Source organism: Solanum tuberosum, unplaced genomic scaffold (genome assembly GCF_000226075.1).
Source record: "Solanum tuberosum cultivar DM 1-3 516 R44 unplaced genomic scaffold, SolTub_3.0 scf00092, whole genome shotgun sequence".
NCBI lineage: Eukaryota > Viridiplantae > Streptophyta > Magnoliopsida > Solanales > Solanaceae > Solanum > Solanum tuberosum.
Window position 1 is genome coordinate 380,874 of NW_006239019.1, and position 27,136 is coordinate 408,009.

General features: G+C 33.5%; 3 protein-coding genes across 4 annotated transcripts; 2 read left to right on the forward strand and 1 right to left on the reverse strand.

Annotated features, from left to right (window-relative positions):
• Positions 1 to 977: 977 nt before the first annotated feature.
• On the forward strand, positions 978 to 6,909 carry LOC102594442 (protein SAD1/UNC-84 domain protein 1-like). Its single transcript, XM_006347630.2, has 2 exons — positions 978 to 2,211; positions 6,305 to 6,909. The coding sequence occupies exons 1-2, from the start codon at positions 1,117 to 1,119 to the stop codon at positions 6,599 to 6,601; spliced, it is 1,392 nt and encodes a 463-aa protein (XP_006347692.1). The 5' UTR covers positions 978 to 1,116; the 3' UTR covers positions 6,602 to 6,909.
• Positions 6,910 to 11,376: 4,467 nt separating this feature from the next.
• On the forward strand, positions 11,377 to 16,212 carry LOC102594773 (peter Pan-like protein). 2 transcript variants are annotated; one of them, XM_006347632.2, is made up of 8 exons: positions 11,377 to 11,450; positions 11,537 to 11,595; positions 12,363 to 12,542; positions 14,012 to 14,242; positions 14,408 to 14,500; positions 14,584 to 14,771; positions 15,564 to 15,757; positions 15,918 to 16,212. In XM_006347632.2, exons 2-8 carry the CDS (start codon positions 11,578 to 11,580, stop codon positions 16,052 to 16,054), a joined length of 1,041 nt encoding a protein of 346 aa, XP_006347694.1. In that variant the 5' UTR covers positions 11,377 to 11,450; positions 11,537 to 11,577; the 3' UTR covers positions 16,055 to 16,212. The 2 variants fall into 2 exon arrangements, with proteins under 2 accessions (XP_006347694.1, XP_006347693.1); XM_006347631.2 differs by having other exon boundaries at positions 11,377 to 11,595.
• A 2,289-nt stretch (positions 16,213 to 18,501) lies between these two features.
• On the reverse strand, positions 18,502 to 21,164 carry LOC102595322 (ETHYLENE INSENSITIVE 3-like 1 protein). The gene is made up of 2 exons (XM_006347633.2): positions 20,968 to 21,164; positions 18,502 to 20,518 (listed from the first exon to the last, which is right to left on the reverse strand). The coding sequence occupies exon 2, from the start codon at positions 20,506 to 20,508 to the stop codon at positions 18,694 to 18,696; it is 1,815 nt and encodes a 604-aa protein (XP_006347695.1). The 5' UTR covers positions 20,509 to 20,518; positions 20,968 to 21,164; the 3' UTR covers positions 18,502 to 18,693.
• Between the last annotated feature and the right edge of the window lie 5,972 nt (positions 21,165 to 27,136).

Genomic DNA, 27,136 nt, shown 5'->3' on the forward strand with positions numbered 1-27,136 from the left:
GGACGCCACGTAATAAGTAGTACTAATAATAATAATTTTTAAAAATCTGTTAAGTTATAAGGGTAAAAATAGGCCAAAAGGTGGATTGAGGGGTATTTTTAGACTAATAGATGGATGAAAGGTATATTTAAACCTTTTCGAATAGTTTGAGGGTATTTTTGACCCTTTTCAGTTATAAATATTACATCAAGTGAAAATCTAAAAATTGAGCGGCCAAGGATTTAACTTATAAAAATTTGATTAGAAATATGACTTGACATGACTAAGGATTGGTAGCTTTCATGTGTAGCTATGAAATATGAATATACATATCTTGTCTCCGTGCATTAATACAAGTGAAATTGAACATGTAAGATTGAAAAAAAATAAAGTTAATCTTCCTTTTAAAAAGTCATATGGAAAGAAACTCTAACCTAAATGCGTCAAATATAATATGAGATGGAATTTTTTGAAACATCAATAATTGAACTCTGTAATTAAATTTGATGTAATTTAGTGTGTTTATTTTGTTTGGTTGCTATATAACCTGGTAGTGGTTAATTGACCAATTCAGTGTAATTACACTCTTCAATTCACAAAAGAAGATTGTGAATTGCTAGTATACATTGTGTAAATTCAAGCTGATTACTTTTTTTTTTCTTTTTAATGTTTTTTTTTTTTTTATTATTCTAATATTTTCTAAAAATATTTTTTTAGACCATTATTTAGGTTTGATTATAGCAGAGCGATAACAAATTTAATCTTTTTAATATATTTTCAAAAAAAAAATGTATCTTAAATATTTAATTTAATATGTCATTTATAAAGGCTCTTATTTGTATAATATAAATAATTAGTTTTTATTTTTAAAATATAATTACTATATTATATAATTATTATGTTAATAATTACTACTCTAATAATTACAGCAATGCAACATGGGAATCCAATACTTCAATATTTAAGACTTTTCAAAATTCAAATTTAAAACGACGCTTTAAAGTCAAAAGGGAATACGGGATCGAATCGGTTCATTCGAATTCCACTTCCATTATATTTCAAGTCTCTACATCCCTCCACATTTCTTCTCCAAATTCCCTCTCAATTTCTAGGGTTTTCTTCTGAATTTCCCCCCAAATGTCAGCGTCTACAGTCTCTATCTCGGCTAATCCAGCCACGGCTTCAACCCGTCGCCGAGCCGTAGAGAAGAAGCAACCCACCGCCCTAGATTTAGCCGACTCCAACTTAGCCACCGCCACCGCAGCAGCAGCGGCAGCCGATCCAATCTCCACCCCCAATGTTTCCTACAGAAGCGATAGCCGAGATGCGATTCAAGTGGTGAAGAAAACATTACCACATACCAATGTTCCAACGTCCTCTACCCGTCGCCCTAGCGGAACGGCATCAGCAGTGAAGAAGCACACCAAGACGCCTAAGCCGAGGTGGTTGACTGTGGTTAGTGTTGTAACTAAGAATTTATTGTTGGTGATTGTGTTAATTGGTTTAGTTCAGATGGTTCGTAGACTAGTTGCGAATTCCTATCAAACGAGCGACTCTGATGGTCTCTCTGTAATTTCTGGGGATTTCGATGGGAAATTCGCTGAAATGGAGTCGTTTGTTAAGAAAACTACGAAAATGATGCAAGTGCAAATTGATGTGATTGATCAAAAACTGGATTCGGGGATTAGGAATGTGAGAGATGAATTGAGTGTGAAGATGGATGATAAAGTGGAGGAATTGCAGTTGAAGTTGAAGGAAGTGAGTGGAACAAGTGAAAATCTGGAGAAGTTGATGGGTGAATTTAGAGAAAAAAATTGGGTGTCCAGGGATGAGGTAGAAAATATGTTGGAGGAATACAGGAAGATGAAAGGTAGCAGTGAAATTGATGATAAGAGTTTGGATGAATTTCGGGTATATGCAAGGGAGATGGTGGAGAAAGAGATAGAGAAACATGCTGCAGATGGATTAGGGAAGGTGGATTATGCATTGGCCTCAGGAGGGGCTCGTGTTGTGAAGCACTCAGAGCCATTTATTACGAAATCTGGTAGTGGTGATGTTTTTAGTTGGTTAACTAACCGGAATGCGGTTAGTAACAATGCTGACAAGATACTTACACCCAGCTTTGGAGAACCTGGTCAGTGTTTTCCCCTTAAAGGGGATAGCGGGTTTGTCCAGATTCGGCTTCGAACAGCTATTATACCTGAAGCTGTCACCTTGGAACATGTTGCAAAGGTAACACTTTTATTCGATTGGTTCATATAATGATTCTAATATATCATGTTTTCTTTTTTTGCTTGTTATGGTACTGATACTGATTTTTTAGTACGGTGTGTTTATTTTTGAGCTTCACATGTATATGTGACTATGCATGTGATGATAAAGCTTGTGATGACTTCTAATGTTTGCCTAGGTGTATTAATGTGAGTCATTATGAGCACAAATAAGTTTGAGCTTGGAATTTTGATGTCAATTGAAATCAATCCGTGGGAGTTGGGAGTATCAGCATGAATTGATCTCTTTTATGTATAGACAACATATTGGAAATTGAGAATATAAAAAAGAAGCATAAGTAGCTTTCATATAAATGTGTACAACAAAATTGTTTTTCCAGTTTTAATAGATCAAAAGTATATTCCATCTAGGGTTGCCTATGATTTGTGTGCTTCACGGACTCACCTAGGGCTCCAATTAATGCATTAGTTAAGTTTATGGACTCAAAATTAGAAAGTGTAGTCTTGGGCTAGGCTGGATTTTTTGAGTCTTCTCTTTCTTAGTAAGAGGTTATTTTTTTGGGTAAGAATCTTTAACTAGAAGAGGCAAACCTATCCTTCCTCATGTTTGTGCTCTAAATGATGAGGGATATCTACAATTGATATGCCTTGTGTCTTAATAATTGGAGCTTTCTGTGGAGATCCATTACAATAGTGATTGTATATATTAACAAAAAACAATTGTTGTCCGGAAAATTGATTGAAGATAGGCGATAAAACTCATGTGAGCGATGTTCATACTAATTAGTTTACTGGCACTATCAAGTCTGCTCTAGATACACATGTATTAGTTGAGACAACAACAACATACTCGGTGACATGTAATATTTTAGAGTCGTTCTTATTTATCCTACTCTTGTCTTTTACTTCCCTTTTTTAATGAAGTAAGAAAAAATCATCAAAGGTATCTAGAAGATGCATCAAACGTTATAAAAGAGTGATAAAATGGGATAGCTCCTGTAAAACAAAACTATGCTAGCCTAACACAAGGGAGTTGGCACATTCCAGAGAATAGTCACAACTAAGTTATCAGGGTCTGGTCTAGCCAACAAAAAGATTAAGCAAACATTTTGCTTTAAGGACATGAAATGGAGCTGAGATCCCACAAAATTTATGATTTCTTTCATTCCAGATGCATCAAAAAATAGAGGCAGGCACCATTTGTCAATTTTTTATTTTATTTTATGAACTTTCCAACTCTCCATGAACACAAATTCTCTTTTACTTCCTCATTTGCCTTCATTACATCTATCTCTTAGGTTTTTACCTCTGTCTTCACACATAAACCTGAAATTCTTGGTCTTCCTCTATTTTTCCTTTCCATAACTATCATCATTAAAATTGGTGTCTGTTTGTGTTCTAAATGCCAGAGTTCTTTTCAGTTTCTAGAGTCATTGTACCTTTAATCTGCTCACAAAACCGAATAACTGCTCTAATGATTAATGCTGCTGCTATCCTAGTCAGAGGAACATCATGGTTATTGATTGCTGAGAATTTCCTGGTTAGGCTCTTATCGGGTCAAGGGATCAAAACCACTCAGACCAAGATATATTCTCTCTTGTTTGCTTATATTTTATTTCATCGTTATTTTTTCTTTGCTTGCCGAACAGCTTCATCATTTGATCTCTTCCATTAGTTGAAGTGGACCTTATTTTTATGGCAGTTTCTACCTTTTAAAGTTTAAACGATACTTGCTAGTCTATATTGTTTGAATATTTGTCTGGACTTACTTCACTGTCTATTTATCAGTAGCATCACTATAAATATCACCTTTTGATTACAGACTGCCCCCCTTTCTCTTTTTTCCCCCTTCCTTTTGTTGCTTTGAACTAGTAATAACATCATTGAATGCTTATATCCCCCAAATTCTCGAACAGGTCAACTGTACATTTTACCTTTTGGTGTACACATTGAAAGGTTTCAAGATGCCTTTTTAGCCTTTCTACTTTCTCATTGTTAAAGTGCCTCCCCCCTTTCTCTTTTTTTCCCCTTCCTTTTGTTGCTTTGAACTAGTAATAACATCATTGAAGGTTTATATCCCCCCAATTCTCGAACAGGTCAACTGTACATTTTACCTTTTGGTTGTACACATTGAAAGGCTTCAAGATTCCTTTTTAACCTTTCTACTTTCTCATTGTTAAAGTCCCTCCCCCCTTTCTCTTTTTTTCCCCTTCCTTTTGTTGCTTTGAACTAGTAATAACATCATTGACGGTTTATATCCCCCCAATTCTCGAACAGGTCAACTGTACATTTTACCTTTTGGTTGTACACATTGAAAGGCTTCAAGATTCCTTTTTAACCTTTCTACTTTCTCATTGTTAAAGTGCCTCGTTAGCCTATTTTAGTGAGCACTAATGGTTAAGTAATTGAATGCTATTTATTTAATATCCTTAGATAGAGTGTATGTGATCACATGCTGCTACTAGACTGCAACTCTTTTTTAATGAACATTAGGATTTATGACTTGCAACTCTTTTTTAATGAACATTAGGATTTATGTTGTTGATCATTCATCCAATAGAACATTTTCCAATTGTGCCCCCAGACCTTTGTTCAAGTGGGGAAGGTTGAGGTATTAGTGACTTAGGTCACAGATTTGAGCTCCGTTCCATCTGAATTAAGCCTGATATGTAAGTGGAGAAGAGTAGAGAGGCGTGCCTAAAATGATCCCCAAATCTCGAAGTCTGAGGTTGTTTCCAAGGGTTGGCCCTAGACGAGTTTCTCGGTCATAAAAAACATTTTCCAATTGTATGTAACAAAAAGTATAACTTAGATGAATATGCTTGTTGCCAGCAAGACTTGAGTTTTCAGAAGTCCGTGTTGCAACCATTTCTCAAGTCAGGTTGTTCAAAGGCTAGGATGATGGGCAGTGCTTCCTATGGAGTTAAACTGCTTCCTTAACGTTAGAATCTTGTCTAAACTGCCCCTTTATGCATTCGTTTGTGAATGATGAAGATGTTAGTTTGTGTCTAATGCCTTATAGCACAGCAACCAAGGAAAATTCCATAGAAAGTTGGAGATTTGAGGCCTTGAAAGAATGTGGTAATGACTAATGTGTACTTTTTTCTGAAGTGCTAATTTTATATATGGCATGTTGAACTTTCTGGGTTTTCAGTAACTACTTTTGCGATGCTTCACTCTTTGATTCGTGAGCTCTAGCATTTATGGCTATGTTGCTTGGACTCTCAAAAAGTGTTGCCATACTCATGTCGGATCTTCCAAAAGTGCTTTACTTTTCGAGGATGTGACATGCATTTGCTGACATTTTTGAAGAGTCCGAGCAACATAGCTTTACGATGCACTTTTGTGCCTGTCCTCTTAGAACTGTCTTCATACCTTGAGCAAGCTGTTAATGATTTTATCCGAAGGTCATTAGAAAAAGATCATAAGCAAAAGGGTGGCGTGCAGTAACATGCATGTTGACCTTGCTTGAACAGCTGGAGGCCCTTAAATTACATTGTTGGAGATATTTTAGTGAAGGTCCTAATGGCTAATGTAGGATGAAACTGTGTGAGAACTATTCCATTTGGGAAGTGAATCGCTTATCATGGTATGAAAACATTGAACAATTTCAGTATTACAAGCACTCTGCAAGCCTCCCCCTCCAAATAAACTATAATTTTCCCAACAATTAAATTGAAAAACTCAACTGCAATGATTCATTTTACTTGATGAAAAAAGGTCAAATGGCAAAAATGGATTTCTGAGCTGTAGCCAATCTATGTTATCCTCTTGAGCTGTAGCCTTCAATCCTTGAATAATCGTGTCATTAACATTATAAAGCTTAAATAGATGCGCTCTGGCAAGTATATTATAGCAATACTTCTCCTCTTCCCCAGCATGACGTGACTTTTAGATTTGTCTACTCACTGTTAACAGTTCCGTTGTGATTAGGACTCCATTCATACTACCGTGTACCTTCTGAAAAAAAAATTATGTTGAATGATTTCTGGCGCATAAGCTGGTTGGATACAACCTTGTCAAAAAGGATTTTTGGTTCTATGTGGTTACACTTCTGTATCCAAAAAACTAACAATTCCGGATATTTTGAACAGAGTGTTGCTTACGATAGGTCCAGTGCTCCAAAGAACGGCAGGATATCAGGATGGCTCCACAAGGAAAAGGGGACTGACCTAGCAGCTGATAGTGAGAAAATGTTTCTTTTGACGGAGTTCATATATGATCTGGACAAGAGCAATGCACAGACTTTCGATGTTTTACAGTCTGCAGGCTCTAATGTTGTCGACACAATCAGGTTTGATTTCACATCAAACCATGGGCAGCCACACACATGCATATATAGGTTGAGGGTACATGGCCGTGAACCAAACTCCTTGGTAATGCAGTCTTGATGGTAAAATGATTTAAATTATTTTGACATTCCTCTCCTTAACAATGTAGTGCTATTGTGTCTTTCTGGTAGAACCCAATCCTACATGTGAGTTATAATCTTTTGGCTAAGTGTGTGGATTTGAGATCCTTGCCCTCTGTGATTAACCAGTACCGAGTTGGGGCTAGGTGTAAAAATGTCTTGTTCGTTTCAGCTGCTGAACTGCTGTAAAATTGATGATATTATTCCCTTCTATGAGATGTAAAGATGATGACTGTCCTGTAAAACTCCAGTTTATTATTTGGTTTTTTCCACATTCTTTGTTTTGTAGAGATGCAAATCTATGCTTTATAAAGCATTACAACATTCCATTTCGTATTCTTTTTTGGTGGTGGGATTAGGGTTGAACGGTTGGATAACTCCGACCTGCTAGCAATAGAAACATGAATATAAATATAACAATCATCTCAAATTTGTTTAGAGCAACAAAGGTTGTAGAGGAGAACTCTACCAAGTATAAAAATCATCTTTTCTTTATAGAATTGTGAACTCAAAATCTTGAATCTCACAGACATCAACCTTTTGGTTTCTTAGAACTAAAGAACTGTGTTTAGATGGATAGGCTAATTTTAGTCCATTAAATTTAGGCTGAATACATAAAACTGCCTTTTAATTTGTATAATTCTTCAACTAAAGGTCATATAGAAACTGAACTCAAGGGTTTAATACATTGATAGTCTCTCAAACTTGCCCTATTTTTTCATTTAAACAGTTGTAAGGTATCAAAACCGACATTGAGGAGGGTTACTATATTAAATACTACTCCCTCTGCCATAATTTTTTCATATATTTTAAATCGTCAATTATTTTTAAGTACTTTTTATATGTTTCATGCACGAAATTTGAACGATGACATATAAATTGTAGCAACTAGAACAGAGCCTATATAAGGGTAGCTGAGCACCTTTCAGATTGTGGGGAAGGAAAAGAAAGCTAAAAATGGTACGTAGCATAGCAAGCTTGACATATGAAAGGTCAAAAGCTGATCTGATTTCACTATTTGGGTGTACAATCAAATGTCCAAATATTTAACGTTGTACCTTATTAATTTATGTCAGTTATTTAATGGATAAAACTGAAAGATATTAACACACAAACACGACATTTTCAAAGAACCTAGCAAGGAACGCCTCCCTATTTTTATGAAAAGATTTGAATTCTATAGCCTGTTATACCAAATTCCAGAGATGTTAAAAATGTTTATTTTAAATAATTAAGGTATTTGACAAAGTTTTTAAGAAAAAATTAGCAAGTGTTTTTTGAAAAGAATCATTGCTGAAACTTTAGTCAAACACATATTGTTGATATAATATTAACTCAGCTGCTTTTCAAATTATTTAATCAAACACATACTCTACTACTCTTCAAATATACTTTAACATGAAGTCCACAAAAACATGAATAAAGGTATATGTATCCCTTGGAATTATAATCGAGGTGCACAAAAACTGGCTAAATAAGAAGAAGAAGAAGTAGGTAGCTAATACTTATATATGACATGGTCTCTTCCTTGATTTTTTTGTATAGTCATAGGCACTGATTTCTTGCAGCCATTTGTAGTGAATACTTTGACAGTAAATGAAGAGTCCCCTTCATCTTCATCATCATATATGAATATCAAGAAATACCCATTCTTCAGAGACTGATATTTTATGAAATCTTCCCATCCTTTTCCAATGAAAATAACAACTCCATCTTCACTCTTTTCAACACATACATCCCAAACATTCCCACACAATTCCTTAATTTTGCTTCTTTCTTTCATATTCTCCCCATATTTTCTACTAAAGTCCTTTGGCAAAACCTGTATACAAACAGACTAGTGTTACTTTTTCAAAATAATTATTAAGTAGATCTAAACGCATAGTTTTAAAAAAGTATAATGATCTAGGGTGTGAAAATAAGCAAAAATAACTTTCTAAGAAAATATAAATTTACAAATAATGACATTTCACATTTATGTGACCCTTCACACTCCAATCAGGCAGGGGCGTAGCTACATTAATTCAGGCTGGTCAATCGAACAACCTTCATCCAAAAATTGTATATATAGGTCAGAAACAACTTTTTAGAAATAACTACTACTAAAATTTTGAACACGCTGCAAAATTTCTAATTTCGCCACTGCTTCAACCTGCCTCATCTCCACCTCCACCTCCACTTCCTATAGCCCCATACTCACACCCCGTAATATTTATCTATATTATATATAAATCATTTTCAGATAAAAGAGTAATATTTATTGCATATATATCGAACAGAAACAAATAAGAAAAAAAAACTTCACTTATTTTTCCATTTTCCTTTGTATCGAATACACCTTCAAAGAATTTAGTGGTAATCTTAAATGTGAGATTTGTATAAGAAAAAGTGTAAATGTTAAGAGTGATGAGAGATAGAATGTACAAGTTGTTGAGAGCTCCGATCAGAAAGGAAGAGCTTGAAGAACTCCGGCCGCCGCCGGCTGACCGGTGAGGAAGTTCCGGCGACGGTGACTTTTCCTTTTTCTTCAGAAATCAAAGGCTTAACATTCTTCCTTGGCCTTCCTCTTTTCCGTTTCTCCATTCTTCCTTTCTACTCAATACTATTAACTTCAATTACATATATATGTATAGAAAGGGTAGAGGGGCGGGCCCATTATCCACCGAGTTTAGAAGGCTGTGATTGGTTCAAAGGGCGGGTCACAAACGAATTTCTCGGTTATAAAAATAAAATAAAAAATACATGTCACTTCTCACCAACAACACGAACGAATTAGTACTTATTATAAATCAATTTGTTTATTAACGCTTAAGGGGTCGTTGTATATATAAGAATAATGTTAAATAAAATATATGGAGTAATAATGTTTGTATTAGTTATGCTTGTTTGATTTGATGTTTTAAAAAGAGTATGTTTTGCATTAAAAAAAAATTATTTACATAGATACTCTCCACTTTTATGGTGGAAATGATGTAAAAAAGGTTGTGATGGACAATTGGATCTTTTATCTATTATATTAATGCATGCATTAAAACCAATGCATTGTCATAGACTTATGGGTGTTTACGGGTCGGTTTGAATCGATTATTGGTCAAAATCAAAACCAAACCAACTTAATCGGTTTTAAAACTATCAAAACCAAACCAAACCAAAATATAATATACATTTTATCGGTTTGGTGGTTATTGATTTCGGTTGGTTTGGTTCGGTTATTCGGTTATTAACCATACACAAAAATAAAAGAAACAATTCATTCAAAATAGTGAAAAAAGTAGACAACAATCCATTCAAAACAAAAAATAAGTTAGAATGACTTAAAATTATCGAACTTTCGATCACTGAATTTACTATCAATAAAGCTTTAAAATTTCACTATATTGGCCTAGAAGGAAGAGACAATAACATTTTCAGTCTCACATAGAATTGTCATAGACACTCATATACATGAAATTAATAAGATAAATATTTTCACCTTGGGCATTCTTGCTTTCAATAACTAAAGTATAAAGAAATTTTAATGAAAACATATATAAGATCTTCAAAATTGTTTATAAAACAATATATTAAGTATGTATATTAATAAAATATATGTATATAATTTATTGGTTTGGTTCGGTTATTTCTTCGGTTTTTCGAATAAAACCATAACCAAACCAAATACTACTGGTTTTCAAAAATCTAAAATCAAACCAAACCAAACCCAAATAAAATCGGTTTTATTTTATCGGTTTGGATTGGTTTTTATCCAAACCGTGAACACCCAACAATCCACACCATACTACACAATAAAGTATATAACTAATATAATATATAAGGCTGATACTTACATTATTTTTTCTAATACACTGATCTACCAAATAAATATAAATTAAACTTTGTAAGAAAATATTAATGTGTGCAGGAGTGGGAAGGGGAAGAAAGCTTAAAATGGTAAGTTTGAAATGTGCAAAGTAAAAAGTTGAATAATTTGATTATTCAATAGTTCTAAACATATATCTGATTTCTCCATAGAGTCTGCACGTGTCTGTGTATGCTTTACACGATATGTCTGATTAGTTTTAATGAAACTGATTACACCATCGTACTCATTTTAAATTTCACGTTCCTTAAGAAATTAAATAAGTTTACTATTGTATTATTACCGGTGAACATGAATTAATCATCGGTGAAATTTATACTTTCAAGGTTAATAACTTTCAAAAGTAAAATAAAAAGAATATTAGTATTAATTTTATTAAATGATAAATATTAAAATCATCTAGTATTTTTTAGTAAGAACGACATATAAATAGGAATGGACGAGGGAGGATAAAATAACTCATTTGTGCGTATATTTTTTCAAGAAACACATTTGAATTATAAATAGTTATAATAAAAAATATGATCAACACAATTTGAATTTTGAGAATTTTAAATAAATAATTTATATTTTCATGATCAAAACAACTACTAATTCATCAATCTTAATAATTTAACATTTCGAAATTATATTTATCGACTAGAAGAAAGTGTCCTAATAACATTAATAATAATAATAATAATTTAACTTTTTTTGTTACTTTAATAAATTATTTATATAACCACTTAAAATAAGTTTTACTAAATCACAAGTTTCAAAAACATTTTCTTAATAATCATTTTTCTGCCAAAAGTCAATAATACCCCCACAACATCCACTTTGACAGGGACTAACTAGTAATTCTACTTATTGGCAAAGAAAAGGTAAAAAATAAAAATCTACTAGTTTGGGTTTAGCTAGGGTTTTATGTAACTTGTCTTCTTTCTCCTCCATTGTCACAAAGCCCTACCGCTGCTAAATCACTTGCTTTGTATAACGTGAATTCAAGATTTATTTCAAAATCATATATTTGGGGAATTTCTAAAAACCCTAAAATTTATAGTTCGCAATTTGCAGGATTCAGATTAAACTTGGAGTGTCCAGCATATTAGTAGATTATGGGTCGTTTCAAGAATGTAAGTAGTTCTGCTTTGTCTATTCTATGTTTACTTTGTTTTTTCCAGGATTGCAGTTTTCGATTTATCTAACTGGATTTTTGATTGTTCATTCACATTTTTCATTGATTTGGGTTTTCTTCTCCTGTAGTAACACTAGATTACTGTTTATGAGGATTTGACTGAAGAGACATGTGATGAGCAGTTTAGGATATGGTGCATTCAGTAAAAATATATTGAAAAAACTAGGTGTTAACAGAAAATTTCTGGATTTTTTTTTAGCAGCAACAATTATTTGTGACCCTTCTGCCCTGAAACAAAGATAGATGATTAGACTGAATGGAAGTTTTGAGGTACTTTTTGCTGTTGCTTATAATATCCGTAACGTGTTTATTCATAAAACAAGTAATGATGAGTAATAACTATGATTGAATTAAAGTTTTGGGTTAAAGATTTGGTTTTTAACCTTTTTTCGTATTAAAAAAGGGTTTAATCACCTGAGCTGAATTTTTGAATATTGTTGTGAGGAATGCCATTGTATGAATAGAAGATGTTACACTTTGTTTATCTGTTGTTGGTTTTATTGAAAGCAAAGGAAAACAAAGTTACTCATGTGTCACGGCCGTATCCTTTTGGGTTTTTTTTGAACGGAAACAAGAAATGATGATTAACTAAACGATGATTTTGTAGAAGATAGATATGTGTTCCATTTTTCTGATTTTTTGTAAGCTTTGTGACAATTATTGTGGTGGTGGTTGAGCTGAATTCTTGAATACTCATTTAATCAGAAAAACAGGAAGCCGTTTGTCAAGCAAATTGCGAAGAAGACGCCAACGGTTGACCATGTTACTGGGGACAAGATTCCAAAGAGCTTGGTGTTTTCAAGGGGGAAGATTCCTGGTCCTCTCAGACAGTTGCAAATGGACTTGCGAAAATTGATGCTTCCTTATACTGCTCTCAAGCTCAAGGTAAAGCCTTAACATAGTATGTTTATTCGTGCATTCGGGTGCTTATCTGATTTTTGCTTGACAGTCTTGACTTTTACTAATTGTTTTACTATCTAAAGTTGTTAATACCATTTGGACCTCTTGCTATGGATATTTATCAAGCTTCTTCTAAATTGGGACTTGATCCATAGGGCTAGCAGACTAACATTGTATGAATACACGAAGCCCGCTCTTGCAAAGAAACAGTACAAATCATCTAATATGTAATGAAGTACAGAACCCCATAAACTGAGAAAATTAACCCTATGAAAAGCTTCTACAACTGCTCCTACCGTTTGCTAAAATAACAAAAAAAAACAGTTGTTAAGATGCAAGCTGATAAAAACCCTTCGGGGTGGCCCAGTGGTTTGGGCTTGGGACTTCCATGTTGGAGGTCTCAAGTTCGAACCCCTTGCCAGCGAAAGCAAGGGGTTTTGCCTTTCTGGGGTCGAGCTTGTCGCACTAGGCTTGCCTAGTGCGGGTTACCTCTCCTATGTGGTTTGCGAGCTATTGCATAGGTTGGGTAGCGGCTGCGGGTTTCCCTTGTCATAAAAAGAGAAGATGCAAGCTGATAAAAACCCTTCGGGGTGGCCAAGTGGTTTGGGCTTGGGACTTCCATGTTGGAGGTCTCAAGTTCGAACCCCCTTGCCAGCGAAAGCAAGGGGTTTTGCCTTTCTGGGGTCGAGCTTGTCGCACTAGGCTTGCCTAGTGCGGGTTACCTCTCCTATGTGGTTTGCGAGCTATTGCATAGGTTGGGTAGCGGCTGCGGGTTTCCCTTGTCATAAAAAAGAAGAAGATGCAAGCTGATAAATGTAATCCTCAAATACTGGAGTGAGACAACAGAAATGGAGCATGTCAATTTCTTTGTCCCTGCAGTATTGCATGGTTTAATGCTTAAAGCTACAAATTTAAAGAAAAGGAAAAGGAACAAAAATTAGTTGATGTTTGTAAAGAGTGAGAACGGGTTAGACGTCTTTTTCTGCACTGTGATTCGTGAACTTGCGAAGAGATGATTTCTCTTCAATGCCTTTTGGACATTGCGGAGAGAGTCAAGTAGGAGCTTGTTTAATTTGGAAAGGGGAAGGGGGTTTGTTTTGTTACTTGTACAATGTATTAGCTTTTTTCCGTTTAACTTGTGGACTAGACATTATGCCTGTTATTCTCCTGGCTGTTGAACTCCTGCTATTTGAAAGAAAAGCAGAAAAGATCAATCAAAATGGTTAGTTCATTGGCAGGACAGATCTTTTCAGTACTTCTGGCTTCTTTTTGTTTCCTCTGACTTATGACCTCTGTAGCTTTTTGCAGCAATACCTGATTTTGTCTTGTGATATAAGCTAGAAACATGAATATATTTATCTGTACCTATGTGGTTCTGCATATTACAATATACATCTGTTGTCTGTATTTTTCATATCTTTTGACCAAATAATGTTTCTTCAATTTAATTTCAGGAATCTAAACGAAATAATCTCAAAGATTTCGTGAGTCTTGCTAATGGTATGATGGTCACACATTTCCTCATATTGTCAAAAACTGACTCTGCAGCGTACTTGAGGGTTGCCAAAATGAAGCACGGTCCAACTTTAACGTTTAAAATACATAAATATTCGTTGGCTGCTGACATTGTTCAATCTCAACTCCGTCCAAGATGCCCTCCGGATCTTTTCAAAAACCCACCGTTGGTAATCTTTTCTGCTGAATCTTAGATGACTACTTCACATCTCCTGACATGTAGATGCACCTATGAAAACACACTTATGTTGGCATTTTATAAAGTTGGTTGTCTTGTATTAGCATTATCTTTTTTTCTCTACCTGGTCAGCTGAGCTCCAGAATTATGCTTGCAGATTGTGCTATCTGGTTTTGGGACAGGGGAAGAACACCTAAAGCTCACTACGTTTATATTCCAAAACATTTTTCCTGCCATTGACATAAATACAGTGAGTGAGAACCATACCTAAATTTCTATTCTAGCCACAGTTTGTTTCACCAGCTGTTACTGGAAAATTGTTGCACATTGCAGGTCAAGCTGTCTTCATGCCAAAGGATTGTATTACTTAATTACGACAAAGAAACAAAGCTTATTGATTTCCGGCACTACTCTATCAGATTACAGCCAGTGGGTGTTTCTCGCCGAATCAGGAAATTTGTGCAAAACCATCAAGTGCCTGATCTAAGAAGTCTTCAAGATGTTAGTGACTTTGTAACCAAGTACGTTTCAATGTCTCTCAGTGCTGCTATGGCTTTTTTGATTGCATTCGATGCGATTATAGTTTTCCTTCATTTATATGGTTGATTTATTATCATTTTTTTCATAGTGAATTAGACCTTTCTATTTCTTATCAGCCGAGGAGCTGGTCTAGAGTTAGCATAGCTATCTGCATTTGTTATCCTTCTGGAATCAGGTTGTGTGTAACTGAGATCATTGAATTACTGCAGAGATTCTATTCTTACTTCTTCCCTATTTCCTAACCGCTACTACCTTTACAAACCCTCTTACTATTTGGATTATTAGCCAAGTGTATCCTTAGAAGAATTCTGTACCACTGTTACTGTATCAATCTAAAAAACCCTGTTCTATTCTATCTCCCACCTGCTACTCACTCCCCTCACCCTTGCACACATATCCATTTCCATTACTATTATATAAGTGATGATACTAAGCATGCAGCACATGGTCAATAGGGTTACCTGACAAGATGACCCTTTTATTATCTTAGAACATTTTCCTTTAGTTAAGGATGCCGCGGTACTAGAGAGGAAGATGTAACTGAAGTAGATGGGGGTTATATGTTTCCATTTATAGGCTATTCTGGCTTTTGCTTTGCTTAGTATGTCTTGGTAATTTTGCAAATACCATTTTCAGTCACTATGGGAAAAGAAAGCTTCTAGGGTGTGAACGATTTGACATTTTTCTTCTTTGTTATATGAAATGTAATGTCGTCCTGCTAATGTTGTTGTTCTCTTAATTTTCATTTGTCTCTCTCTGCCTTGTCAATGAAGAGCTGGTTATGGATCTGAAAGTGAAGGGGATGATGAGGCAGCAACCGTAAATCTGTCATCTGATATTGGAAGAGTTAATCGAGCTTCTACGAAAAGTGCTGTCAAACTTCAAGAGATTGGACCTAGAATGACTCTTCAACTTGTCAAGATTGAAGAGGGCCTATGTACTGGTGGACTCCTTTTCAATGAATACGGTAATTTTCTCTATAACCTCTTTTTCTTGCATGAAGCAAAAGATACTCCTTTTATTTTGCTGGTTACTTGGCTTGCCATTAGTTTATTAGCTATACCAACTACAGAAATCTTCGCGACGTTACTTCAATTTATTCTCAGTGTCATGCTTGTTGCCTTCAGGTAATGTCGATGCTAAAAAATCGGAAAATGAAGAAGAGGATGAACAAGAAAGTGATGAAGAGGAGATGGATATAGATGATGAGGAAGAGCTAGAAATTGAAGATGAAGAGGAGCAAGAAATTGAAGAAGAGGATTAATTGGCTCTTTAATTTTGTTTATTTTGTTCTTGTTTTAACTTGTATTTGCCAATATATATGGTGAGATGCTGGAAGAGGAAATAATTTCATTTTTGAATTTGCTCTCATGAGCTACTATACTATAGTAAGTAACTATACCTACTAACTCCGTTTCAATTTGTTCAATTTGTTTCTATTAGTTCGTTTTAAAAAAATACCTCCTTTTTTTGGCAACTTTTCATGTAACATGTTACCACAAGGTTAAATGCTATTTTGATGCATTGACATATTTTTAATTAAAGACCACGGAATTTAAAAAAAAAGTTGTGTTAAATTTTGTGCTGAGTAATACTCAGTAATTAATACTTTGACATTAACTTGACAAAAAGGAACTAAACTCTTCTACGGAGTTCAAATTACTTCCTCTATTTACTATTTCAAAAATAAATTTACATTTTTATTTATTACTTTTAAGTTTAAACATTTTTAAAAAATTCATGTTTTATCCTAATCGTTAATTACTTATTCTCCAAATTACTTTTGAAGATATAATATTAAACATCAATTAATAGCAGTGTAACATATAACAATGAGTTTGTTTTCGAGATGACAAATCTCATTTTTTATGAAAGATTATATCCATAAATTTATATTTTGAGAACTTGGCAATAAAAATATTTTACCATAAGTTAAAGTATTTACTTATTTTTCAAATAGCGTTTCTCTTTTATGGAGTATAATGAATGTTGAATGTGACATGATGCACGAATGGTACCAATATCCAAAGCAAAACTAATTTGTCAAACAAGAAAGTCTATGATTTACACGTACTTAATTTTGACTCCGATCCATTTTAATTGTCGTTCTTATTAAAAATAATTGATCTGAAATAAATACTTTATTGTTTTAGAAAATCAAATATAATTAATTATTAATTTTCACCTTTACCTTTACTTAATAAACATATGAAGAAAAAAAAATTAAAATCACATAATTTTTTTTATCAAATTACCTTTTTAACGTAGTTAATATATTCTTAATGACGTATAAATAAGAAACTATTTTCTTAAAGACGTGTAAATGAAAAATATGACACGTAAAATTCTCAACAATAAGTTGAACATTTCATTTTCAAGTAAACCATCTCAAACACGTAATTTGACTGCTTTTCTTTGTCCACCCATAAAAGAAGAATCCAAAAAAAAAAAGAACTTCTAGAAGATGTTTTAAATAGTTTATCTTAAAGCACATGTATTTATAGTGAAGAAGAATTATTCAAAAGTAAACGGTACTAAAAAAACATCTTTAAATAGTTTATCTCAGGAATATACTGTAAAGTGGCAATAATTTATTTATTTTTCTTAATTAATATTAGAAGTCTCTTTTTTTATTAACGGTTTAGCTTTATCAAAAATCATATTCTTCTTATTAATGGTTTAGCTTGTTGTGATTTTAAGCTATTGACTAGAGCCTAGATGAATAGTGTACGAAGAATCGATAAGTAATTTCACTAATAATTGGTCGATTTAATTATTGGAACAACTCATTGAACTATTTAAGACCGCTAATGAATATAGATCGAACCTATACAATGTTTTTTCAAACTCTTAAGTCTTTAAATATTGAAATTCTGTATCTAAAGAGGATGAAGGAGAAACACACCATTTTCTCACTTGCACATTTAATTTAGGTACTTGACCTAAAAAGCAATTCCATTTGTTCACATTAAACCAAACAAAACAGTAGAATAAAAGGCACTAGGTATTCTTCTCATCTGTCCTAGTCGTGGTCGTGGTGGACAGAGTTATGTAATATCTGTTATTGGTGGGAGGTGACAGTGAAATTAGTCGAGGTACGCAAAAGCCAGACCGAATATCGGTCATAAAAAGAAAATGTCCCAGGGTGGGGTTGGGGATGGAATTCCAACTATCCTCATTTGTCATAGGCACTAATGACTTTTACCAGAATGACACTTAGATTTGACCTTATACCAAACAAAACATTGCAGCTGGAATGAAGCATGTGGATTCGTTAGAAAAAAACATAGGGTTAGGCAAGGTAGGACTATAGACCTTTGACGATTCGGTATCGAAAACTCACTGGTCCAACTAATCTAGATTCACACTGCAACAAGAACCACTAAAGGGATGAACACTTCCTACCAAGAATCTCTCTACCCACAGAGCTCGAACTCAAGATTTTTCTCTATTAGAATTTAAACTCAAAACCTTTGGTCCCATACATCTCATAGGACTTCTTAATAGTTGGGACTTAAGTCAATTGCATGTTAAAAAAACCATGAAGAAACTTCATGATGTACACTTGCAGACTAACTGGGAAATGGATATTAAACCTGTTTCACCACCATGGTGCCCTCAAAAGAGCTTGCGTGATATTCTTAAAACGCGATTATCAATCATGAGCTTGTTCCTATCGCATGAATCATGATCAATGGTATAAATAAGAGCTGAGTTTAAAACATAATTGCATAAAGTTAATACTGTGTTTAGCACTTACAACCATCAAAACATCAACTAAATCACAAAGAAACTACAATACCTGTATATATAAAGGACAGAAAGTTGATCACTTATCTAAACATATACAACCTATCAAGCCTTCATGTAGGAAATAAGACAGTTTAATACTAGTGTACTAGTTCAGAGGTACCATGTAGATATATCCTGCTTTGTCAGCTGTTCCATGGCGTAGTCGCTTCCTCCCAAGTTGAACGGGGAACCAAATCTGTAGTCAGTAATATCATTTATGTTTCCACCGAAGGGGGCGTCAAAGGACATTTTGCATTGATCATATTGAAACTCTGTCGAACGATAAGCAGGCATGCTGGTTTCTTGAGCTGAGGTCTCCATATGTCCCAGGTTGAAGTTGCCATCCATAGGAAGTTCAACTGTTTGTTGCTGCTGCAGGTTTTGATTTACTAGAATCTCAGAAATTCCGGAACAGATGCTACCATTTTGCTGAAAGTTGTTGTCGTATGATGTTATGAGGTCAGAAATAATCCTCTGGTCATCTTCAGGAAGTCCAAGCCCAGAGGCACTCATCGAAGAGGAAGCAGTGACTGACGAGACCGCTGGCTTAGAAGGAGCAGTTTGTGCAGGAAAAACTGTGTTGTGCTCATAGTTGATCTGATACTTAGGTGTACTAAGTGTTTGAGCAGAATTGAACCGGAATGGACAACTCATTTGGTGGTTATTTCTTGAAGTCCTGTCAAGGAATCCAGCTTGATAATTGCTGTATGGGCAGTGAAGGTACTCACAAGTATATATCTTTTGATCAACAGACTCCTCAAAACATGGTTGCTTCCTCTTTTGGATAAAATCACAAGTTAAATCGATAATTTCTCCTTTCACTGGAGCTAAACCTGGCATCAAGATCCTATCTTTAGGTAACATAATTCCAGTTTGGAGATTGATGTCATGGGGTTTACATTCCACTTCATTGTTTCTCTCGTCATCCACTCCTTCCACATCGTAATCGCTAGCATCGCTGATGAAAAAGGAACCATTACCAATAGCTAAAGATCCATGTGGATAGCTATCAGGATACAGCTTACGAGCCAAAGCCTCTTCTTGATTGATAATAGCAAGCCAAGTTGCACTCTCCTTAGCTGTCATCTTATCCTGCAAGCACTTTGACTGACGAACAAGCTTGCGAATCTTAGCAATGTCGGGAGAGATGTGTTTGATTACCGCCGTTAGAACACCAACCTTCCAGGCCTTCTTCAGATCATGAGGCTTCTTGTATGGAGGTTGAACTTGATCATTTGGCAGACCCAACTGACCCCACCAGTCCTCTTTACCAGAGGGCCACCAGGGTGGAGATACCCCTTTCTCCAACGGAAACCGCCTCTGTGGAGGATCACAGTGCTGCATCAAAGCAGACAAAAGGGATCCTAGAGTTGTATCCTGCAGCTCCTGTAAAGTGTGGGGAGTGGAAACTATCACACTCGATTCCTCAACCCTCCCGGGAATCTGGTTATCAGCCTGATACTTAGCGATGGCAGCAGGGCCATTTCGATCAAATCTGACCTTTTCCTTCCACCAAGCACGAAGATTGTCTGAAGCACCAGTCACAGGCTTCCCTTTCTCAGGGATAATTCCATAAACAAAACCCTGAGCATTACAAACTTCCATCATTTTCAGCATGTACTTCAGTATACCATCTTGTGCACGCGACATCTTCTTTCTACGAGCCTGCTCCTGCGACTGACGCTGCTTCACACCATCCCCCACCTCTTTATTCTTGTTCTTCTCTTTGAGACGCCTCAAAAGCATTCGATCCCTCCACATCCTCCTCTCTAGCTCATCCACATCCATCTCCTCATCACTATAGTCTTCCTCCTCCAACCCAACCGGCTTATCCTCAACTTCTTGAGCCACATCTCCTCCACATCCCATAGAATCAGATAGAAACTCAAAATTTCCAGAGAACCCCATATCTTCAAATATCCCCATTTAGCAAATTCTGCAACACCAATTCAGATACAACAAAAAACTCAACTTTTAGTAAAATCAATTCCAATTCAATCCAAAATCAATGATCTTTAATCTAACTTGATCAAACAAAACACTCCAAATTCCTCAAAACCAGATAATCTTTCTACAGAAACAAATCATAAAAAATTACTCCCACATCATCATATAAATATAACTCCATGGAGAAAAAAACACAAACAAACATAAATATAACAACCCCATAAAACAGAATTTCATCATTTTTTCTACTGATTACTATTAAAAATTCCATCTTTACTTTTCTTTCTTTGTAAAAAAAAACACCCTTTTAATTTCCACATACACTCTGATCTACCTACCCCTTCAAGAATCATATTTCACAAGAATTCACAACAAACCAACACTCAAAAAACTAAAACAAATTAAAAAAAATATAAAAAATTCAAGAAAATGGCTTACATGATTTTCTTGAAAACAGCTTGTTGAAGCTATTATCTATGGCTATACTAATCTAATTTTGAACAAAAAAAAAAAAGGAAAAGAGAGAAGGGGTTTGAGAAGAATGTTAGGTGTATTGAAGTGATGTTTGTGTATTGGAAAGTTAGAAAGAAATATGAAGAAGAGAGGAAGGTGCAAAGACATTAAAGTAAAAACAAAGTGGAAAATGCAAATGAAATACTTTATTACTAAAAGGATAAGTTACAACTTTTTTTTATTTTTTTAACTATGGATAAGCTAAGTTAACTGTGGTCCTAAAGAGTGTCATGCTGACGTATTCATTATTTTTTAATTTTATCAAATTAGTCCCTATAGTTTCATATGTTTCGATTTTTGACCCTACTAATTTGAGTTGAAGACTGAAAAAATAAATTATAAAATAATATCGATTTATAGATAATGTTTCATTGTTTGCAAATAACACGTGTGTTTAAATGTTTGAATTTCAGTTATGTTAAAAGTTAATAATATTCTACAAGCGGAAAATTGACTGTCTATTTCAGAACTTAGAAAAAATATCATTCTTGTAAAGAAAAAGAAGTACACTTGTCAAAAACTTTTTAAAAAGAAATAAAAATATATTTGGACACAATTTTTAATTATAAAAAGAGTCAATATTTTGTCAATCGAAATCATTATTTCATATGAAATACTTAGCAAATCAATTTATTAGCTTCAATACTGATTAACAAAAACAATGTTTCGTTGTTTAAATAACACGTGTATTTAATTATTTGAATTTCAATTACGCTAATTTAATAATATTCAACGAGCAGTGTATAAATTGTTTATTCCAAAACTAAAAAAAATATTTAAATAGGAGGGATACAGTTGTCAGTAACTTTTTTAAAATGATAAAAATATATTTATGCATAAATTTACTTATAAAAAAGTTAAAATTTTGGGAGTGAAATCATTATTTTTTTTATAAAATACTCCTCAATCAATTTATTAGCTTCAATTATCTAAATTAAGTTGAAGTATTTGATAAACCGAACCAATAACACCTAAAACCGAACCGAATCGACCGATGCGCACCCCTAATTTTTTAATACAATTTTAATAGTTCAATTATTTGGTTATCTTAAATCTCACATTCTCCACTTTATAATTTCCTTCTTTATTTTTAAAATAAATAAAATATCTGTTTTTCAATTAAAAAAAGTTGACGGTGTCTTTTTAAATTTACTGTTTTATTTGGAGTAAAATTATAATTTGGAGGAGAAACATGTAATATTTATATTTGTTCTAAGTGTGAATAAAATAAATAAAACGTGTGCAATGAAAGCACAAAATCAAATGTCTTTAATTAATTACGATAAAATATCTTAATCTCTCTTTTATACTCAATCAATTATTCAAATGTATTTCCATAAAAATAAAAGTAATAATATTAATTGTTTTAGTACAAAAAGTTGGAAGCTATTTTAAATCTTGAAGTATATCACATTCTATGTATGAGTTAATAACTTAATATCTGCAAATTAGGTAACATGCCATTAATTTAACTAGCCAAAATAGATAATCAAAATATTAAAATAAAACTAAGAAGGAATCCTTATAAAATTGGATCCTTTATAACAATATTTACTATAACAGTCAAAATAAAATTAAAATTATCTTTTTATAATATATTTTAAAAATCTCTATAACAAATTTTTTACCTATAAAAGCAACATTCATTTTTTTTCTAGCAATACATTCTTTATAAAATTACCCATCATAATAACATATATCTCCTTTTTTGGTGGTATAATAATTAGTCATTTTTATAGAGATAAAATCTCTAAGATTATCAATGACACATAGAGATTTTGATCAAATATTTTGGTAATTCAATACACGATTAATGACAAAAGAATATTTAATCATATTAATATCTGATTTCACTATTAAAAGATTTCCCTTCTTTTCACAAAGTGAGATTAAGCTTAGGATTTGATATTAAACTTCTCTATAATTATTAAATATTATTTAAAACTTCAAATATTGTTATAGACGCATAGCAATTCATCACTTAATAATTAAAAGATTTCAGAACCAGTGATGTTACAAATAAATTTAATTGTATATATAAGGTTAAAAAATATTATTTCAATATACAGATATTATGGTAGCAAGAATGTATAAGAGCTTTTGTTGCATATTTAGTACGAAAAAGAATATTGAACAAACATGGATGGACATATAATAAAAATATGATTTTGTGTATTTGTTGTAGTAGTAAATTTAAGGGATAAATGGTCTGAAAAATACCTCAACTTTGGTCGAATTTGTTGTTGCGATACTAAACTTTCATGAGGACCTATTACCTCCCTAGACTATTTAATATCGTATTTTTACCCCCTGAACTATTTAATAGTGTATTTTAAATAATATATGTGCCCACGTGGACACATTACTATTTATAATTTTGCATTATTTTTTATGTCTACGTGGGCAAATATATATGTTTAAAATATGGTATTAAATAGTCTAGGGAGGTAATAGGTCCACATTAAAGTTTAGTATCACAACAACAAATTTGACCAAAGTTGAGGTATTTTTCAGACCATTATCCCTAAATTTAATATACTACAATAGAATTTCCTTTTCAAGAAAGATTCTACTTTAAGAGAAATTTTTTATCTCGTTTAAAGTGTTGAAGTAAATATAGAATATTTTAAAGATAGTTGTTCATAAAATATCTGGTTACTAATTACGAATTCGTTTTCAAGCTAATTCAATGCCTATTTAATGTGAATATTATACCGTTGTGTCAGTTCACGAATCAATTATCTTATTAATCTAACTAAAAAGGAACTATATACATAATTCAATTTTAAACTTCTATTTTACGCTTAACAAGAAGCTTCTATAGTCACACAAATATCATGATATACTTAAAGACAAAAAAATCATAATCATAAAATAGATATTTTTCAGCGCTCGTAATTAAAAATAGATATTATCCTAGAGTTACATATTATACAAAGTAAAACCGCACGAGAAATTTGAAACTCTATAATAATAATTATTTTCGGAAGATCGAATAACCCCAAAATTTCCATTCTCTAGGACTACAAAGGCACAGTAACAAATTATTTTGAGGGCGATTGTATCATTACGAAAACTTTGAGTACCTATACGAAATTGAAGTAAAGGGATTCAGCCGCCATTTTTGATTCTGATTTTACCTTTGCCTAATTTTCAATTATTATATTTTCACCCCCCAAACTTAACCTTGTCACGTGCAAGGTACAATTTGGTGGGCCCTTACAATAGAAACTGGTCCTTGTATTTCTATTTTAAGGCTAAGTTGGTCCCATCCTTCAATTCTTGAGCTTATCCATTGTCATAGTGACAAAAATGATGAAAATGGTCCATTTAGTTTAAAAGTAGGTTCAAAATGGTGATTTAAGTGTACATTTAAGCAGTTATGCTCTTTTAAGTTTGTGAAAAGTATGTTTAGTATATGTTAAATAGCCTCTACGTTTTTATTTTAATTGTCGTTTTCATTTATTTTTTCTCATTTTAAGAAAAATAATAAATAGAAAACGTACTTTACTCTAGAATACATGATATTCCTCTTTGGCGTTAAGAGTTTAGTCGGAAACAGTTCAAAAAGATGACAATTATATAAATTAATTTAAAAAGTGAAAACTGATTGACAACAACCGATATAAAATACGTCATTTTTTTGTACTAATACCAATCAAGCATGATTGATTTTTTAGCACATAGATCTAGAAAGTGTGAAATCAATGTGATTCAACCATTTAAAATATAATGTAATTTTATTTTTTTGAAGAAATCTAGAGAATTTGGTCATTTTTTTTCAAAATATTTTTTATTTTCATTAAAGAAATTGTAACGACCGGGTTCCGTCGTTATAGAAAAATCAACGGGTAAAATTTTTGGACCGAATTTTTCCCCCGTAGTAACTTGGATTTTCCCAACCTAGTCCAAATTTGGACGAAATCAGAGTCATTAAGGTGTAGAAAAATCTTGTAACAATCGGGTGATTTATTTATGATTTTGATTACATGAGTAGTTAGATAAGTCATTTAGGAATCCGTACGACTTTACGGAATTGAATTCGGGTGAGTAGAACTCCCGGAATCGATCTTAGCGTGAACAGTATTTTTTGAGCGTCATTGGTTAAAGGTGTGTTGTGAAATGGGGGTCTTGGAATTATTAAAATAGCTCACTGTTTTGTGCAAGCCGCTTTGGCGATGGTTTTGGTCGCTCTGGCGGGGACGTTGTATCGGGGTGAGGACCGCTGTGGTGGGCCAGACGCGACTTAAAGTCGTAAATAAATCCAAAATGATTTTATTCCGCACTTTACGATTTTTAGAACTAAGGAACTAACCTCAGACGACTCACGACAGTTTTCCACCATTCTTGAGGCTAAAAGTAAGTTTTTCACTCCCCGAATCCTTTTTTCGACCCGTAGAACGTAATAGAATGGGTAATTATCGATGTGGGAAGGTTTTGATCTAGATTCTATGGTGGAAGCAACCCTATTTTGAGTGCGTGGGATCATGGGTATAATCTAGGTTTGTTAGAATTGTAAGTAATCCGGTTAATTAGTTGTTGTTTATTGATTCCCGTATTATATTGATTGTTTGTAGACCAAGAACAAGTGGAGCAAATCCGAAAAAGAAAGGATCAAGTTTCTTAGGGTTTTAAGTTTGTTTCGAGGTAGGTGATGGTTGTGATTCTGTGATTGTGTGATGTATGTTTGTTCCTGCTTCATTATGATACATGTATGTATATGAATGTTGCATTATTGATCACACTTGTTGTAAATGAGAATTTCCATGAAATCATAACTTAAATGTATGATTTTGAGAATATACTTGTAATTGTGATTGTGGCTTGTTGAATGGATCGGTGTTGCGTTCTGACACACTAACTTGGATCGATTGCCACGTTTCAGCATAATTATGGGATCGATTACCACATTTCGACATAATCATTGGATCGGGTACCACGTTCCGGTATGCTAACTGTTTGGGTTGGGTTCCATGAGAGGACCAATGACTTGTCATAATTGTGTATCTTAAGAAATTTGAAATTTTCCGTTGTTCGTAAATGTTGATAATATTGTATATGTTCGATATATATGTACGTGATTATATTGTTGTATTGACTTATATATGTTGCACTTAGTAGGATAACCGTGTGATCCTACCAGTACATTGTTGTTGTGTACTGATACTACACTTGCTCTTTCTTTGTTGAGTACAGTGCATCTTCAAGCGGCTATTGACAGACCTTGCATAGAAGATCAGTGATCGTTCGAATTCAAGGGTGAGCCAATTCTTCCGGGCTGCCATGGGTTCTCTTTCGTCTATGTCCACCATTTTAGACTTAGACTTTCTAGTTAGTTATTAGTGCATTAGTTTGGGGTTGTATCCCTTCTTGTTTAGACTTGTTGAACTTTAGATGTTTTGGTACATTGACTTTCAGGTTCTAGGTGTTACTTCCGCATTTGTTTAGTTAATAGACTTTTGTTTGGAGTTTATGGGAACTCCTTATTTCTTTCCTTAGTATTTAACTTGTTTCGTATCCTTAAATGCTTTAGTTTTTGGTTTAGTTGTTTGGTTTGGGTTGTAGTAGTGGTTCTCCCACCGGAGGGTTAATATGGGTGCCAATTACGATGGTCTAGGTCGTGACAGAAATGGACAGTATTCAGTAGGCTATTTTTACAAAAATAAAAAATGAGCTTAAAGAGTAGAAATTAAAAAAAATGAAAGTCTTAAACCAACAAATAATCATGGTCTAGTGGTGGTAAAGATCAGGGTTTAACTCCAATGATTTATTTTAAAACTATGTAATAAAATAATCAATCAAATCGGTCATTATTTTTAATTATTATTTATATACCGATCAAGAATTTTTGATCAATTTTTTATAGACTTTCTCAAAATTTAAACGAATGCAGTTAGTTTTAGACTTTGGTGGTCCATTTTCATCTTTCTTCATAGTGTTAGAAATAATTATAACAACAATTTTTACCACTACTTCGTGGGATAGAGAAACTGTTTCCAAATGTTGAAAATAATAATAATTATTAGCTAAACTGGCTATTAATTCGGGTAATACTCACTTTTAAGTTTGTGAAAAGTAAGTATGTTTAGTAAAT